Below are 16,460 nucleotides of genomic sequence, written 5' to 3'. Positions count from 1 at the left end.
ATTTTCGACTTGTTTTTTCGCGTAGAATCACCCCCTTTCCGCTTGTACCACCAGTTACCAACCACCCTGTATATATATTTCTATGAAATATATATAAATTAATTATACAACTGTATAATCATAAAATAGATGTATAATCATATAATGGACATTTACAACTACAAATAAAATCTAGTATAAACTAAATAATAATATCTATTCCTCGACGTCTAGTTCGACTAAATAAATTTCTAATACTCTCGGATAAATAGGTACGTATCTTGGAACGTTTTAAGCCAGCGCCGAAGCCACGACCGAACTGGTAGCTAAACCAATCGCAATCAACTATCTTCTTGGACATAGTCTTCTCGCTCAGGAAACAGCTATAACTATTTCGCGAACGATCGTTCTCGAACATGGTCGATTCGAAATTATTTGTAAGCGCTATCCGCGATGATGCAAAATGAATCGGATCGTTATCAGACAGCGCATCGTGCAGACGTATACGTAGCTACGTATAGGATGTTCCAGAAAGTTGATGCCAAACTTTAGAAGCACGTGGTATTCGTCGAATCGATCAAAGACTCTCCATAAAAGGAATTTTAATTTATACGTTTAAGACAGCTAATTTTTTACTATATATATGTCTTGTACGTACCAAGCAAACGTTTCCTATAGATAGGTACTACGTACGACGTACATTTTCAGATTTGAAATTTGACCGATACGATCGCGACAGTCGCGTCTCTTTATACCGCTAATGAAATTTCAAACGTATGACATAATACGGCAGATAATAATCTCACCGATGAGAAAGTCTCGCGACACCAAGACCGATGATATTTGGCCCAAACGTCCGAACGCTCGTTCGCTTCGTTTCACGAGCGCCGTGTACGTACTTTCCAAGTTTGGCATAACTTTCTGAAACACCCTGTATAAGCAAGTACGTATACCCACACGGATGGAACCGATATAATCGTTTGGAGTGCCTTTGGTTGGCGCGAGACGCGATCGATCATGCGTGAAACGGCTGGAAGAGCACTCTCTGGTTACGTACGTTCTACTCTCTGTACGTTCCTCGACTTACCGGTGGTGCCCCAGAGGAATATTTCGAGAACGAGCCGATAACGATCTGTGTCCGTCCCGCGGCTTCGTTATCCGATCCGTATAGCCGCGTAAAATAACTTGCAAATTACGATGTGTGCGGCTCGACCGTCTCATCGTCCCCTTTCTCGGCCTTTTTTCAACAGGCTTTCCAACGTTTTCCACGGCTTTTATGACAGCCTTCTTCTTCTTCCCTTGCATCGGTTCATCGATAGGTCCGTGTTCACGTACGGAAAGCACTATCGTATTCTCTCCTACATCCATAATATCTCTTCCTTTTCTCCGCGATATCCACGAGCCGTTCCTAAGCCGTTGATATTTATTTTACCCGTTCTTCTTTTTCTCTTGGTTTTTAACTTTTTTCCCCCCCTGCCCCTTGCTTTTCGTTTCCTTTACTTCTTTGTTCTTCGAGAGGAACGATATCGCGATGCTTTTGTCGAAGCCACGATAAGTATACGGTGCGCGCGAAAATCTTCCGTACACTCGCTAATTTAGCTTGTCGCGAAGGATAACACCTTGCGCGCGGCAATCTCGTTTTACCAACTATTTCGTATTACCAACTATTTCACTCTGAGCCTTCGTAGCGATGAATCTTCTCTACGTTTATCGGTCGAAGCTGCCACGCTAACGAGAGGAGGATCCGAAATGTTGCTTTTCGATCTTGATCTTGGTCCCGCGGGCTTGGCTAGAGCGGAATCTCTATCGCTGCACGTAGAACCGCGCATGTGGTTGTTTAATAGTTTCAAAGATGCGAACCTGAGAACGAAACGCTGTTTCTCTGGATACCGAGACGATTATCGCGACTAATCAGATTTTAGCGTGTCGAAAGGTTGCAAAGATCGAATTTTTTCTTTTATCCGTGATCGAGAGGATTACACTTTCCTGGTAGTAAAAAGATAAGCGAGTACCGAAGTTAATAACGAATTCTCCTTAAAGGTAACGAGTGCTCGAGTAGATACCCGTGTCTTTCTATTTTTACAGTAAAACAGATATCAGTTACGGTTGTTTGATCTTTTACTACGTCAAGTTACCTGGAAGTTACGCATCCTTCTGTCCATATCCTTCAAACTTCGTTTCATTCGTTTATTCGTTTCGATACCGTCGATCGAGGTTTCCAGTTGTCGGTGATTTTCAAATTTCGAATTAAAAGAAAAGAAGAAAACGACAGTCGATCGTAACGTTGCTTTTTCACGAGCAAATAAAATTCTGATCATTATTAATTTATGGATTATAAAGATATATTCCGAGTTTCGCTTGATATTTCTTATCTACCTACGATTAAATTTAATATATTAAATTACGTTTAGATAAAGACGAGTTGCGTGCAATTCTTTTTGTCGTCAAAGGCATTCGTCGAAGTCGACCCTGGAAAATCGGAAAAAATTCCTCGGAATCTATCGTTTACTTTACGAAATTACCGGATCGAATACCGAGTTAAACGTCACTTACGTTGACACATTCGACATACTCGTGCAGAATCCGAAATATACCTATCACGTCGATTTTGATCTACTTTTACGAGGTAATAGCAACTTGTTGTTATTGCGTGTGAAACGTAAAGTGTCTGGTCGACAATTTCAGAGACATAAGTGGTTGAAATGATACACCTTACGAAGTGTTAATAAAACTTGAATCGACCAGGATGAAGGCGGTACAAGCGGGCCTCTGTTGGTAGATCCCGAATCACAGGATCCGATCCGGTTTACATGATATTTTTTGCTAATTGATTCCTGTTCGCAATGGCACCAACGAGACACGATAACGAGTGGCCTGATAGTTATCGTACGTGCGTAGAGTTACAAACGGAAACTTTTTATTGGCACGATACGATACGTTAACGATTCTTAGCGATCGAACAGCATCTTCTAATCTTCTGTAATCTTCTAATAACGATGTTTAGATAAAAAAAAAAAAAGAACGCGAAACAGCTTGACGGAAAGGTACATTCGCCATCGAATAATTTATACAATCGTTTTATTAACTTAACATCGACGCGTAGCTGGAGCTCGCGAGTCGAACCTTGTCGAGTCGTTAATTCCCAAAAATCAGCGATTCGAGTCAAAGCCAAAGGTTCAGCGACGTTGATACGAAGCGTAGCAAATGCGAAAGAAATCTCTAGTAAGAAGGAAAAAAGAAAAGTATGCCAAGCTAACGTGGCTTATCGCTCGTTGCTTTTTCACGGTCTATGCTCGACGAAAAGCCGGCGCGGAAGAAATCAGCAAAAATGCGAAATACCAAAAGAGCCGGGAGGGACGGGCCTAATGAAATCCTTCGTTTCACCGAGTCTCGTCTTGGAACCGTGCCTTTTTTTGCCCCGCGACTTTCAAATCGGTCGGCGGCACCGCCAGCCCCCTCGCATCGGCAACTCGCGTCTCGTGCGCAAGAAGTTCGGCGACAAAGCGTATCGTGTACGGCGAACAAGAATTCTGCCGAATGGATCGGCGTTCACGGTGGAAACCGGTATCCTGCGTACGAATAAAGACATAAATACGACTTGTTCGGTCGATCGAGCGTCGATCTACGCTGCAGAAATCAGTTTTTCGGCTGGTGGATCCACTGCGCACGCATGCTCGCGCACACGACGCACGCCCGCGATTATACGACTTGATAAACGAACATCCACCGACCATACGGATTTATCGCCGGTCCTGACAACATCTTTCGCGATTCTTCACCGTGAAAGTGCCGCGAAAGATCCTAGATCTCGCTTTATGTTCATGAACGATAGTCGTATTCACCGTTGGTCGTTCTTTTCTCGAAACAATACCATCTCACGCGAACGATAACGCACGGTATACTCGTCTTCGTTCCTCTCTAGATTCGTTCGTTGCACCGCGCTCTGCTACTGCGTCGCGTAACAACTATCGCGACTCGATATTATTTACATTGTCGTTATTTAGTCTGAGCCATGCGTGTCACGTGCTATTCTCCGCTGCTAAGTATGTACGTGTGTACGTATATGCCCGGTCTGTGTATTTATCGTATGTGAGATTTATCTCGAAGAACGCTTCGAAGCTATGAATACGCGCTCGCGTATACATTATGTATATTTATTTTTGTCCTTTGCGGTTTTTTATGCTATTTGGACGGAGATGACGAATCGCTCGACCGTCCACTTGTTTTGTAAATCGTCATTCGTGTTTGTTTTGATCTTTTCGGCTGTTGTACGGTGTCCGATTTCGTCAGAGATAACATCGAGACGAACTGTTGCAACACGGGCTACGATACGATGTAGTATTCGTTGGTGGTTAATTAACTTAAATAAACGATTTTATTCAACTTTTAGACTTTGTTATATATACGTTATATGTAATAGGCACGTATGTTTCGATCCACTTGGAAGTCGAATATTACTCTTCGCTAGCGTCTTCTTGTATTAAAAATTGTCCGAGATATCTAGCCTTTAAACTCTATTACGTTGCGTGTCACGACAAGAAAATATTATTACAGTTTGACGTAAGAGACGAGTTACTGTTAGAATTCTTAATGTAGCACGCGACGAACGATCGCGAATAATACGAAGGACAAATATTCCCGAAGAGTATCTTTTTTAAATTACGGTAGTATCGTATACGATATTACGTTCTAAAAAATCATTTGAAATTCATTTGCAATTAATATTCGTGAAGTAACGTTTCACTGATAACGCGAAGGACGTAAATAGCAATCGTTGTTCGGATACTTGACCATTATGGTACATGTCATAGTTAAATTTAACTCGCCATAACACAATTCCGTTTAAATTAGCATCTACTTCAAAACATATCATTATAACACGGAGCTTAAGAAAAAAAAGACAGTCTTTGGAAAATATACTCTTCGTGTTTTGCGTTCAAAAATAACATCTTCCTCTCAGATCGTACATAATATTTACATTCTTGCAACAGATGTATCATCTTATGTTGCGTAAGCGCAACCTCTTTCGCTGATCCAAAATTTTTCATAATTTCAAAATCCATATTCATAATTCCGATATAAATTATTACGAAATATCTGTCGAGATTCCTTGATTGCTAATTCACGTTCACCCAACTATAATACCGCATAAGTAGATACGTATACTTGTACAGTAGCTACTGTAAAGTCTCCTGGGCCACGAACGACATACTTGGCCATGAAAATTTCATTCGTGTAATTCGTTAAATATTTCATCCATAATACACCAAATGATCTACTTACATTCGCGACGACGTCGCGACGCACCGCAAACGTGAAGGGGTTAAACTTAAAATCGCGTCTCGTAGTTACCAGTTGGGCCTCATCAAGCAAACGGAGAAATTCTATTTAACATGGTCAAAGCGAATCGTCATTAGCCTCGCCGAAGTTGCTCGCAATCAGGACTTCTCTTTGCCACACTTCACGAAGGTAATAAACATTATTATCACGAGCGTTGCTGTTATTATTACGAGCGAGCTCGAGATACGCGTGTTTCGCAAGCTGCCGTGAACTGGTTGGCGACAGCACCGAGGACGAGTTAAAATTCCTAAGAAATGGGACGCGTTGTTTAGGCTACGGGGTGTAAAAGTGTACGGAAACGTCTTTCGGTGGTAGTTGTCTCGGTTGCAGGAGTTTTCTCTTTCTTCCCCTCAGGAGTCTCATCCATCAGTTACTTAATATTTCAAAGCAGCGTTCCACGCGACCCTCTTTCTCTCTATTTTTCCATCTCTTTCCTTAGAGGAGGATCCGCAAGGAAACGAACGGCGCCGCCAGTCTTTTAAAAACCTTAAAACACCACCGGGTCGACGCATCCACGCCACTCGGTCTGAGAGTAAAGTTTTCAGACTGCTCAGGGATATTAGGCGATGGCAGGCACAGAGAACTACCTAGTGCTACGCAAAGAGAGAGGAAAGGGTCGGGAGAGAGAGAAAGAGAGAGAGAGAGAGAGAAGGTGAAGCGACGTCTCGCCTCGATTTCGGTCGGCAGGGGGTTGAGGCAAATCTCGCGGGGGCGTCCCTCCGCACGAATTTCAAATTTCTCGTTTCACGCGACCGAATGGGATTCTTCCCTTTTCCTGCGAGCACCTGCTCGAGCGAGCGGCCCTCCGAATCGATTTGCTCTCTGTCGCACGCGAAAGGTTCTCGCAAACACCGATAAAAGCTTCTTTCTTCCGCTAGATGAATAAATACGCGATCGGACGCGCCAGTCGACTTTCTGCGGATTTCCAACCTATGCTAGCTACGTAATGGAAAACGTAAAGAGGTGTGTTTCCTTTTTTCTCGTTTTCCTTCTGGCCGCGTGTGAAACGATATAGATGTAAAGGACGCGTTCGAGATCGTTGTGCGAAGGCATGTTCGAAGCTGAGAATAAGTTCAAAGCGAAGAATGGTAGGCGAAAACTCTTCGAGACGTTGCTTGCCTGTGAAATTTGTAAATTCGTTTGGGACGATACTAAGGAAAAATCTGCTCAATTTTGTAGGAAGAATTGAACGTGTATTTAAGTTCTGCGTTCTACTTCCAGGCATAGATTATATAAAATATGTGTCTGTTCACAAATTTTGAAGAATTTTAACGATTAATTGAACAACACCTCGTCGTTTAAATTTAACCGACTTTACAAAAAATTGAATACCTTTCCTATAAGAAATGCAATCATTGAACCGACGATAATACGGAGTATACATCTGTTATAAATAAGTATTGTTTATCACAGTCTCGTTAAATTACCTAACAGAAGGTTAAACATTACAGGTAACTGCTAATTTCAAAATATTTCAAAAGCAACCGCTATCGGTCATAGGAATTTTATGCTTTCGTCGTCTTAGTTTCTTGCATTTCCAAATTCAATTTTTCTCGCAAAAGCGATTTTTACGTTTTAATCTTACTTTATGGTAAAATTAAAAATCTGTTCCTTCCGAACTACACCGTTATTTTCAACGTTCCTTGTAATCGCGTAGCATGAGTAACGACGAATCGAAACGCGAACCATCGCACGCTGCTGTCGGTATTAATAGATTGAACGTTTGAAGTTGTGTAACTAGCAACTAGCGCTGTTAGTAGCTTCCAAGTTGGCAGACTTTTGTCTTGTGATCGTTTTCATAGATTCAACGCGATCAACGGTCTCGACATGATCGCTCGTGACTTCGAGGAGTTGAATTGAAGGCAACCATAAAGATATAATTGTAAATAGAGCGAGGCAAGACGCTCTGGACGGTGTTCGGGACTGGCGTTTGAAGATGTTTCAGGAATATCGAGAACGTAATTATCCTGTAATTACTGAGCATGCTCTTGACTCTTGAGTAGCGTCGTTCGCGGAATGAGAGGGCAGTCAGTGGTTGGCCTTGTGCGGTAATTGTACTAATTATTACTGCTCTCCTTGCTCCCTCCCCCTTGCTTTCGCCTTAGTGGCTACTTCCTCCCCCGACAACCCAATTACCTTGCTGGCCCGTGCGCCACTCGGAATTTACTAAGACCAGATTCAAGAGATCCTTCATTCACGGAAAAAGAAATTTCTCCTCGACGTTATTTTAATTAAACGCGACTAAGGTCGACACCGAACATATCTCTAGTTATCCATCAAATAATACGAAAATAAACGCGCGAATCAGTTGCATTCCAAATTTTGCTATCTTATCTGACCCACTAAACAAATCTTACTTTTCAATATAGCACGATCAAACCTGTATCGAATTTGGAACGGCCAAATTCGTTACGTGAAGCGATAACACGAATTTCCCTTACAACGTTGAAATACATATATATATATATACATCTATATATATTGAAAATGAATTCATTGTAAAATTAATATAACAATCGTAGTAATGTTTAGAAAATCGGTTAAATAAAGATGTAATGTAGTTGTGTCATTTTAGCTGGAAGCGCTATAACGTGTCTACGGTCCTGAGGCCACTGACGTGACCTCAGGCGGCGATACGAAGAACGGAGTACGCGCGGGTTGGCTACAGATATGTATGCAGGGGATTGAATAGGAAATGTAACCTATTTACGTTAATATTTACCTGGGTTTTGTCGTACGCTTCGAGCTGTTCATCCGCCTTCTGCTTATCATAAAGTAACCTGGCGAGGCTCCCATGTGGTCTATAACTTCTTACGGCTCTACTCGTGGGTGAATCCTGATTGACAGCGGAACAGGTAGTCAAATCCTTGACGTTGCAGGTGCACCGTGGTACAGGCACGTCCACACCCGCCATGCCCACGAGGAGCACGTTAATGACTGCTAGTCACCACACGCGCATCATATGACCATACCCGATACCCAACACTGTAATCTCACAGCTAACACTTTGGTATATGAACAAGAAAAATACGAAAGATGACGCAGTTCACGTAAACACGTCTAGCACGTGGCCATGTTGGCGATGGTGGCGGCGACTACAGGTTGATTAGCGAATTACGTTTCCCGTAAGCAGCTACAGTCGACGATGTAGGAACACGGAATGACGTTTAAACCATCGACGATTTTCCAGGCAAATACGATATTCGACGCGTGTATCTTTCATTTATATAATATAAAGCCAAAACGATTTCAATAATTTCCTAAGTAAAATAACAATTCTCGATTGAAATAATACGTTAAGGAGACTTGAGTTTCACGAATAGTGCTTGATAATACGTCGATAAATCTGCGGAAATAAACCATTGCGACAATTATACGACTGTTACGAGACTATTGTTCATAACTAATCTTCGTTATAATAGATTTTTGAAAATCCTTGGAAAATTTTATATTTTTATACCGTTATTAACGACAATTACTTACTATTTAAACGATTATATATGCTTTCTTTATTTAGATGGTACAATACAGACTGAAGTATAGCTATAGCATAATATAGTACCAACAATAGCAAATGATACTTATTAAAAAATACTGATAAGCACACTGATTTAAAAAATTTAGGTGACGAGAACATTGACGACTGCACAATGTCTTCGCAATTAAATTCCACTCCTTTATGTCGCACGGTTTAATTCACACCTAACCTTGATTTGAATCTCATTTCAATGCGCTTCTTAATAGACTTAATAGATTCTAAGTGGAGAAGAGAATGCACGATCTCTTTGTTGAAGTATGAGACAAAGGTAGCGAAAGAATAGTGATTGAGAACAAGAAAGTATGCAAGCGTGAAGGCGAGGAAGAAAAGGACGTATACGAGAAAAAGACAGTGAAATGAATAGAGGTTAAAGAACGCGTCGAGGAGAATCGCGGAACTTCGACGTAGTTCTTGACAGTGGACATAAACATACCAGTTCGTATTGTGAGTCATAAACATACACATATACATACATATGTATTTCACTGGTATTCTAATATCACTTTAGTCATTTTATAATTGATATTCTTGTCATTTTACCAATTAATTAAAAATATTAGAAGTTGCACGATCTATGGTTACATAAAATTGAATTATTTATCAATTTTTAAGGAGTACTATAGACGATGACGTTGATGGCGTTTCTCAACAACTCCCATTTATAACTACTGTAAGCACACGTCTTGACGCTATGTTTTTCATCGGTGTTGTCACCCCAAAGAATTTTACCGTCATACATAAAAGTTTTACGTGATATAAATACGCCTTAGAGAAAATTTCTTGTACACCGGAGTGCATCGATGAATATTTCAAATACCATATTGACGTACTACGCGCGCGCGCGCGAACGTTTCTTCCTCCCTTGTGCTCCCCATATCGAGTACTGATAATTCATTAATTTATGATAAGCTAGCCTCTCGCCTACAACCTGCATCTCTCCCACCTCACCCCATAAATCATTTTCGCCGCTGACATTAATTGCACGCCGCCCCTCGTTACTGGGAGAAATGAGATTTTTTTAATTGGCAAATTTTTCACCGTAGCTGACACTGTGACACCCTCTCTTGGGGTTATCATTTCTTTTTTCGTATTGCGATTACATCACGCAAAAGGATGTGTATGTGTTTCATACGATATATATGTATTTTTTATATGAAATATTTTCCTTTTTTGCACCTTTATCCTTTGCACTATTAGCCTTTTTTGCATCATTCCTATGATGACCATGATTTTTATGGTTTATTACTAAATGTAATAAAAATACTGAGATTAAATATTAATGCATTTTAAATACATAAGATAAGAAAAATCGAAGTGAAAGTAAAATGACAGACTGTATGTGTCAAATATAATTTTAAAGATATACATATACTTGTTTAAATGATCTGTAAACCATTAGTTATATAAAATATAAATTCAAAGCTCAAGAAAAAGATACAAGACTACTAGTTCGAAATTAATAATCCATTAATCCAATTAAAAATTTTAATAAAGCTGATGTATTGTGATAAACTTCACGTGCGATATATTTAGTACGGATACTTGAGGGTATTATCTTATTTACGAAATAATCTTAATCTCTTAAACAACTGACAATACGATATCATTATGTGAGCAAAAAATGTAAGATAATGAAAGTTCTCGAGTTGTATAGGAAATCGCAACATTCTCATAAAACTATTCGTCTCGTGTACAATACTGTACTTAATTTTACGATCTTTTTTTCAAGTGGTTTATTAGATTCGGAAGCGCGTTGAATCGCGGAAGGTTAAAGAAGGATGCTGCCGCGGTGAGTTGTGTGAGCTCTAACTTGTCCGCGACATGTTTGGACTGTGACCGTCACTTAAAGCTTAAACATGTGGTGCACGTGTCTCCCTTACAAAGCACGCCGTGCCACCGTCCCGTGGTACATTCCACCGATTCGAATCCCTAATCTTCCCTCCGGCTATTCAGAAGTTTCACATACGTCAGGTACTTAAGGAGCTGGACATTAGTGTAACGATATCGTATTCTATTTTTTTTTTACCCAACGAAGACGATGTACACGACAGTGATCGTGCTACTCACTTATATTTGATGAGTAAAAAGAAAGAACAGATTCTGTAATATTACCAAAAAATTCCCTATATTCTAAAAAAATGATTAGAAATGGATATTTTTCTCTATTAACCATCTGTTTATAATATTTACAGCATTAAATTTTAAAGAAAAAAAAGGTATTTTTAGGCGGAAATGGAGAGTTTTGTCGTTTAGAAAAAGTGAACATTTTTAAATACTGATCTAGTATTAAGATATCACTGAAATTTATCTCTCGTCGAGTAATTAAGAAAGATTAATAGCCTGTGTATGGATATCGACACGATAGCTAATAATTAGCAGCTCACAGCTGACTAGATTAAGTTCCTCGCAGACAAGTTTCCGTAAATGTTCCAAATGTCACGCGTTTGTACGGAAATTTACATAACTTTCGCTACCGCAATCTGAAACGGCAATTAGTTCTTTATCAAATATTGCATCATACTTTTCTGGTTTTAATTTTTAGTACCGTTCTATAGCATATGCGAATAAAACTTCGTAAGTTATTTTTAAGTATATGAAACCTTGATCTTTTCCTTTTATTTATAAATTCGAAATTTCAAAATTATTTAAACAATGTTATTGAAGTATTCTATAATTTTCTTAAGTGAACGCGGTTGGACGACATTAAGTTAACTATAAATCAGAAACGATTAAACTAAAATCCTTTATTCATGAGAAAGTGATTTAAAACGTATATGCGAACGGGGTAACTGCTGAAAGCACCAGTTGAAAATGTCAAGGTAAGAATACTAATAGCTTACATGTATAAAATAATTCATTTTACAACAATGTAAGACACACTAATTTTCACGTAGGTAATATTTACCCTATAATATAATATAATCATATCTGTTATTTCTATAATTGATACAAATTATCACTTTTTATTGTTATTTATATTTAGCAATATATATGTTCGAAATTAGATAGCTTTGCATATTAATGGCAAAAATTAATGTCACGTGAAATTTATTTGCAATAATGCAAGAGAGTATTCTTATAATTAATTATACTTAAAAGGTACAAGGTATCATTATTTATTATTTTCGTGCAATTATTTTTACTTAAAACTTTTAATTGCAACTTACCGCTTAATGTATCAACGTACCTCATTTTACATAATTAGAATGCCATCTTTTTTACATTGCCATAAATCTGTCTCTCTAGAAAAAAGTGGTTTCTTTGCAAAATCGTCAACTTGATTTATTTGTCTCTCCTTCTCTTTCAATGAGAAACTTTATGAATCTAAAAAGCGAAAAACAATTGCATGATAAAGAAGTCGGACGAATCAATTTTCATTTCCTTTCTTCATAAAATTAAATATTCGCACACATTTATATATTTTCTAAGATTATATATTATATATCTCTAAGACTACGTGATTAAATATTCTAATATAACCTCTTTCCTTAAATGTAAAGTGCTAAATTGCTTACCTTTCTCTCAGTACGAAACGCATTAACCTTTTACTATATTATTTTCCTTTCATCGTGAAGGGGCCTTCAAATCTTCAAGAAAACGTTCTATATTATTTTACACACTTTACGCGTGAATCGTGAATCGCCAGTGTAAGTGTAAGTGAAAATTCGTTTTCCACCGAGGGGGTATCGTTCGAGGGAGAGAAGACGTTGTTTGGTGTTCCATGGTTGGAAGGGCCTTAACTCGATAAGTCCTCACGGTACCTGAAGTGAGCTCATAATCGTGAACGAAGCGCGCAACCGCTTATTACAAGCGAGGGCATTGTAAATTTGCAGGGAAGGAGGTTAGAAAGAGGCCGAAACGAGAGAAGGATGGACGCACAGAGAGATCCAGTAAGTTGGAAAGAGAAGAGAAATAGAAAGGAAAGTGGTTGAGGGAGGCTGAGAGGAGTCGAAAGGACAAAGCAGCGCGAAACGTGCCCCCCAGCCGTGTTTCCGAAGTTCTCGTTCTACGTTGAAAATTTATCGTTTGGCTCGAAGAGAAAACGCAGGCGATCGGTCTCTGTGTGGTTTTATTGCGCCGTTCTCGTCGATCGACAAATCCAGATTTTACCGAAAGCCGGTGTTTAAGATAATAAGGACATTTTTTTAAGGACGCGTAATTAGCGGTACAGGGAGTGGGAAACGTTAATTAGCCTCGGCAGAGGTGCAAACCGTTATTAACGAAACTCGTACGTAGACACGGACGCGGATGAACAGGTCGCATGCGTGTGCGCGCGTCGATGAATTATCGTACCTGTAATTACGTAGCTGAAACCCGTGGTTTGTGTGTGTACAATCGTGCTATCGGGCGATATTCTAAAAGCGGTAAAACGGGTTAAATTCCTCGCAGGCTTCGAGAAATAATTTAATTACACCCAGCTAACGATAATTGCCGGAACGATAATTCGATGTTAACCCGCACCGAACCGAGAGTGTACATTTCCTGCGCGCGGCGCTGCGGCTTTCTTATTTCACGCATACGCGACTTGTCGGCCGGCGTTGCCGAGTTTCAATTATCCGACGAATAAAAAGTTGCTACTTCGCTTATAAATCATCGCTACGTTATTATGATTATCTTCTAATTTATGAAACCAACTTTCCCTTCCAATTTCGACTTACTGATCGATGTTTTAAATTTTAAAGGACTATGCTTTTCGTCGGTCATTGGTTTGTTCGTCCACCGAGCAGGCGGCGCTTCAAACGTCAATTATACGCAAAAGTTCGTCGACCCGACATTGCCGATCGTACAGAAACATCCACCTAACCTTAACCTAACGACAAATTGTCAGTAGTTTCCCTTGTGGGGAAAAGATCAGTTAGAAACAATTAAGTCGGTCTGTGCAGCAGCTTAAATCAGAAACGACACTAATACGTCTTCCGTAAGTTTCTCTTTCTCTGTGTTTCACCTTGCCCCTCCTACCTAGCAGTCAGGTCCGGCTGTCTGATTACAGGGGAACACCGAAAGGAGATCCACGCACCGATCCCTGCTGTTTCTCTCTCCCGGCTCGTTCTTCTTATCCCTCGTAATAATAATTACCAACACACCGCGGTGCAGGCACACCGAGAAACCAACGGCAGCAGCAACACGGAACGAACAGCTATCTAAAAGGTGAGGTCGCCGGCGCTGATGTTGCTAGTGGTGGTGAGGGTTCACACGTGGAGTGATGTATGCCCCGTGTGCGGCACGATGCGTAACACGGGGAGCCTATACGTCTACATGCCCTGAGGCTTCCAAAGTCGAGCCTTCTCCGCTGCTCATGTCATACATGCATACACGTGGCGCGACACGCGTACATGTGCTCATGTGTGCGTGTGCGTGCCGTGCGTGCATCTAGAAGAACCGAATCGAACTTCTTCTCGCGCGAGAACGCCATTTTATGAGTTCGTGTTGTTTGCTCGACCGACAGAGGAGCGCCAGGCGTCGTTGAAAAATTATGGAATCTCGTTGCTTATGGGTCGCGGGTACTCTCATTAGCGGAAGATTAAAGTGATTACGCTCCACGTGAACGTACGTTTCTCGAGCGTAGATGGAAGGTGAATTGCATGATAAATTTTAAAGTTCTCTCGTAAAAACGTGGCGAGGTGGGCGCGATGCTCGATTTGGAAGCCAAACTAGGCGTTTCAGAGGTTATACACACGACAAATTAGAGGGGCGTGAGAATTCACCGGATTATGCCTCTTAACTTCGATCGCGGTATCGAAGTATCGTTTAATCACGCGTTTTGGTTTGTCGTATCGATACCTGGTTTAATAATTTGGAATTATGATGACTTTTGTGTGAGTATCGGTTAACTTCCTATACTTTTTCAGTGTATTTATCCTTAAAGTTGGACCAACGAGAAAAAGAATTAGATAACGTATGAATAGGTTAGAATTAAGTTTCGAATTTAATACTTTTTTTGAATAGTTTAAGATTTAATTATGCAGTCAAAAGAACATTAGCGTTTGTTCGAACCAGACTTTCATCAAAGTTTAGATAGTTAGGAACGCCAAAGAACTGAACAAAATTCTAAGAAATACAGAAATAATAATAAATAAAATAGTAATCAAATTTACGATACGTTTACTAGATTGCATGAAATAAAAATTGAGTCATGCTAGCGATATCGATCTAACCCAAGCTACAAACTATTTATTTATCTTTTTTATTTATATTAAAGACGATTAACATCGATCAATTGAATTTAGGTTGGGCTGTATAAAAATGTGGCCACCTGAGATGCCAGAATAAAATGTAATGGAAACTGAATCTAATTGAAGGCTTATATGAATTTCTCGGAAACTAAGACCGTACGGCGGCGAATGGCAACATATGTCAAGGTCATTAAAATCGACGAGGTGTGTCCTGATGTAAATATTTATGTAAAAGCGAGACTTGACTGATACACATAAAATTCGAGTAGTATGCATATTAAACGAGCGGATGAGGTACCTAGCTCGAAAACTCAGCCGCGTAGCCGATGTACGTCGATTTCTTTGAAGTGGCGCTGCATAATTTTTCGAAAACGTATCTCATGGAAAAGGTCTTTAAAATTTCGTTGGGCATCAACAACCGTTATAAATCACGCCTAATCGCGTTTTTTAAACACTGCTCGTCAGTTCATCCCTCAAGCGAGCAAAGCGTTTCTCTTTCCTCACCGAGTCTTTTAGAAGACCAACTGTATGAATTGAAACGTATAGAGAAATGATGATCAGAAATACTTTTTTTTGTAAATTCTCCTTAGAATCCTTTATTGTTTACATCATCTTTTCGCGATGTACAAACTTATTTAGCTTCAAAATGTAATATAAAGAGAATCTTGTAAATAGGCAGTAAACCAAAATTTTGCCGCAAGAACTGCTTGCCCGTGAAAAACAGAAAATGTGTCTTATCGTCTTTTTCATCTGTAGTCTTCGCGTAGAATCACTCAAGTTTCCCTTCTATCTTTTTCTCTCTTACTTACGTAGTCGTAATACGTAAAACGTTCCCGCCCCTTCATAACGATCGAGTTTTCGAGATTTATTTGGTGCGTGGCTGGTACTCTACACGAGACATGGCCAATCTTAAGGTAATCCTGTTTTTCAGGCCGTTCAATCAGCAAACCTGGGAAAAAGAAGTTTTGGGAATCGTGGCGCGTATAAAGCATCGAAGGTGCTAACCGATGCCCGAGCGCAGGTACACTCGTACGTCTTCGGGGACGGTGAGGATCAGGGTCGTTAACACTGGTTCGCGGCGGGTACATCGACGTCCGACGGGGGTCGGCACCTTCTTTTTTCGATTCTACATACGTACCGACGGATATACACATTGATTGCATTTTTGCGTCCGTGCCGGGTAATAATGCTAATTTGGTAAGTAGAAATGGGCATCAGCGGGCGGTCAGCCAGACCATGGAACACACGGTAGCACGGGTAGCGCTAATGCCTCGTTTTTGTCCTCTTCCCTCCTCGGTTTACCTCCACCTCCTCCTCCTCCTTCTCTTGTTCTTTCAGCCGCTGTTGCTTCGTTCTCCACCTTCTTGATCCGCTACCACAGGTCTTCCCCACCTCCTTTTGCCTCTCCATTCTCCTTCACCGCCGCCACC

The 16,460-nt window shown here is 40.2% G+C and overlaps 1 protein-coding gene and 1 long non-coding RNA gene across 5 annotated transcripts in view; one reads left to right on the top strand and one right to left on the bottom strand.

The window, feature by feature from the left end:
* LOC100749341 (methyltransferase-like protein 9) overlaps positions 1-8,420 on the bottom strand; it is a 44,811-nt gene extending 36,391 nt beyond the window's left edge. For 3 of the 4 annotated variants that reach the window (XR_002947094.2, XM_024369118.2, XM_024369113.2), the window contains exon 1: positions 8,042-8,420. Coding sequence is in view for 3 of the 4 variants with exons in the window: in XM_024369118.2 (XP_024224886.1) it covers positions 8,042-8,233 (192 nt within the window). In the remaining variant the exon portion in view is untranslated. The remainder of the gene's footprint in view (positions 1-8,041) is intronic. The other variant, XM_003484998.4, reaches the window with a different exon arrangement.
* The window catches only part of LOC112213214, a 22,497-nt gene that overhangs the window by 1,316 nt on the left and 4,721 nt on the right, over positions 1-16,460 (top strand). The gene's annotated exons all lie outside the window — the stretch shown is intronic.

This window comes from Bombus impatiens, unplaced genomic scaffold, assembly GCF_000188095.3.
Source record: "Bombus impatiens unplaced genomic scaffold, BIMP_2.2 scf_0033, whole genome shotgun sequence".
NCBI lineage: Eukaryota > Metazoa > Arthropoda > Insecta > Hymenoptera > Apidae > Bombus > Bombus impatiens.
This window is presented reverse-complemented; position numbering and strand designations above follow the sequence as displayed.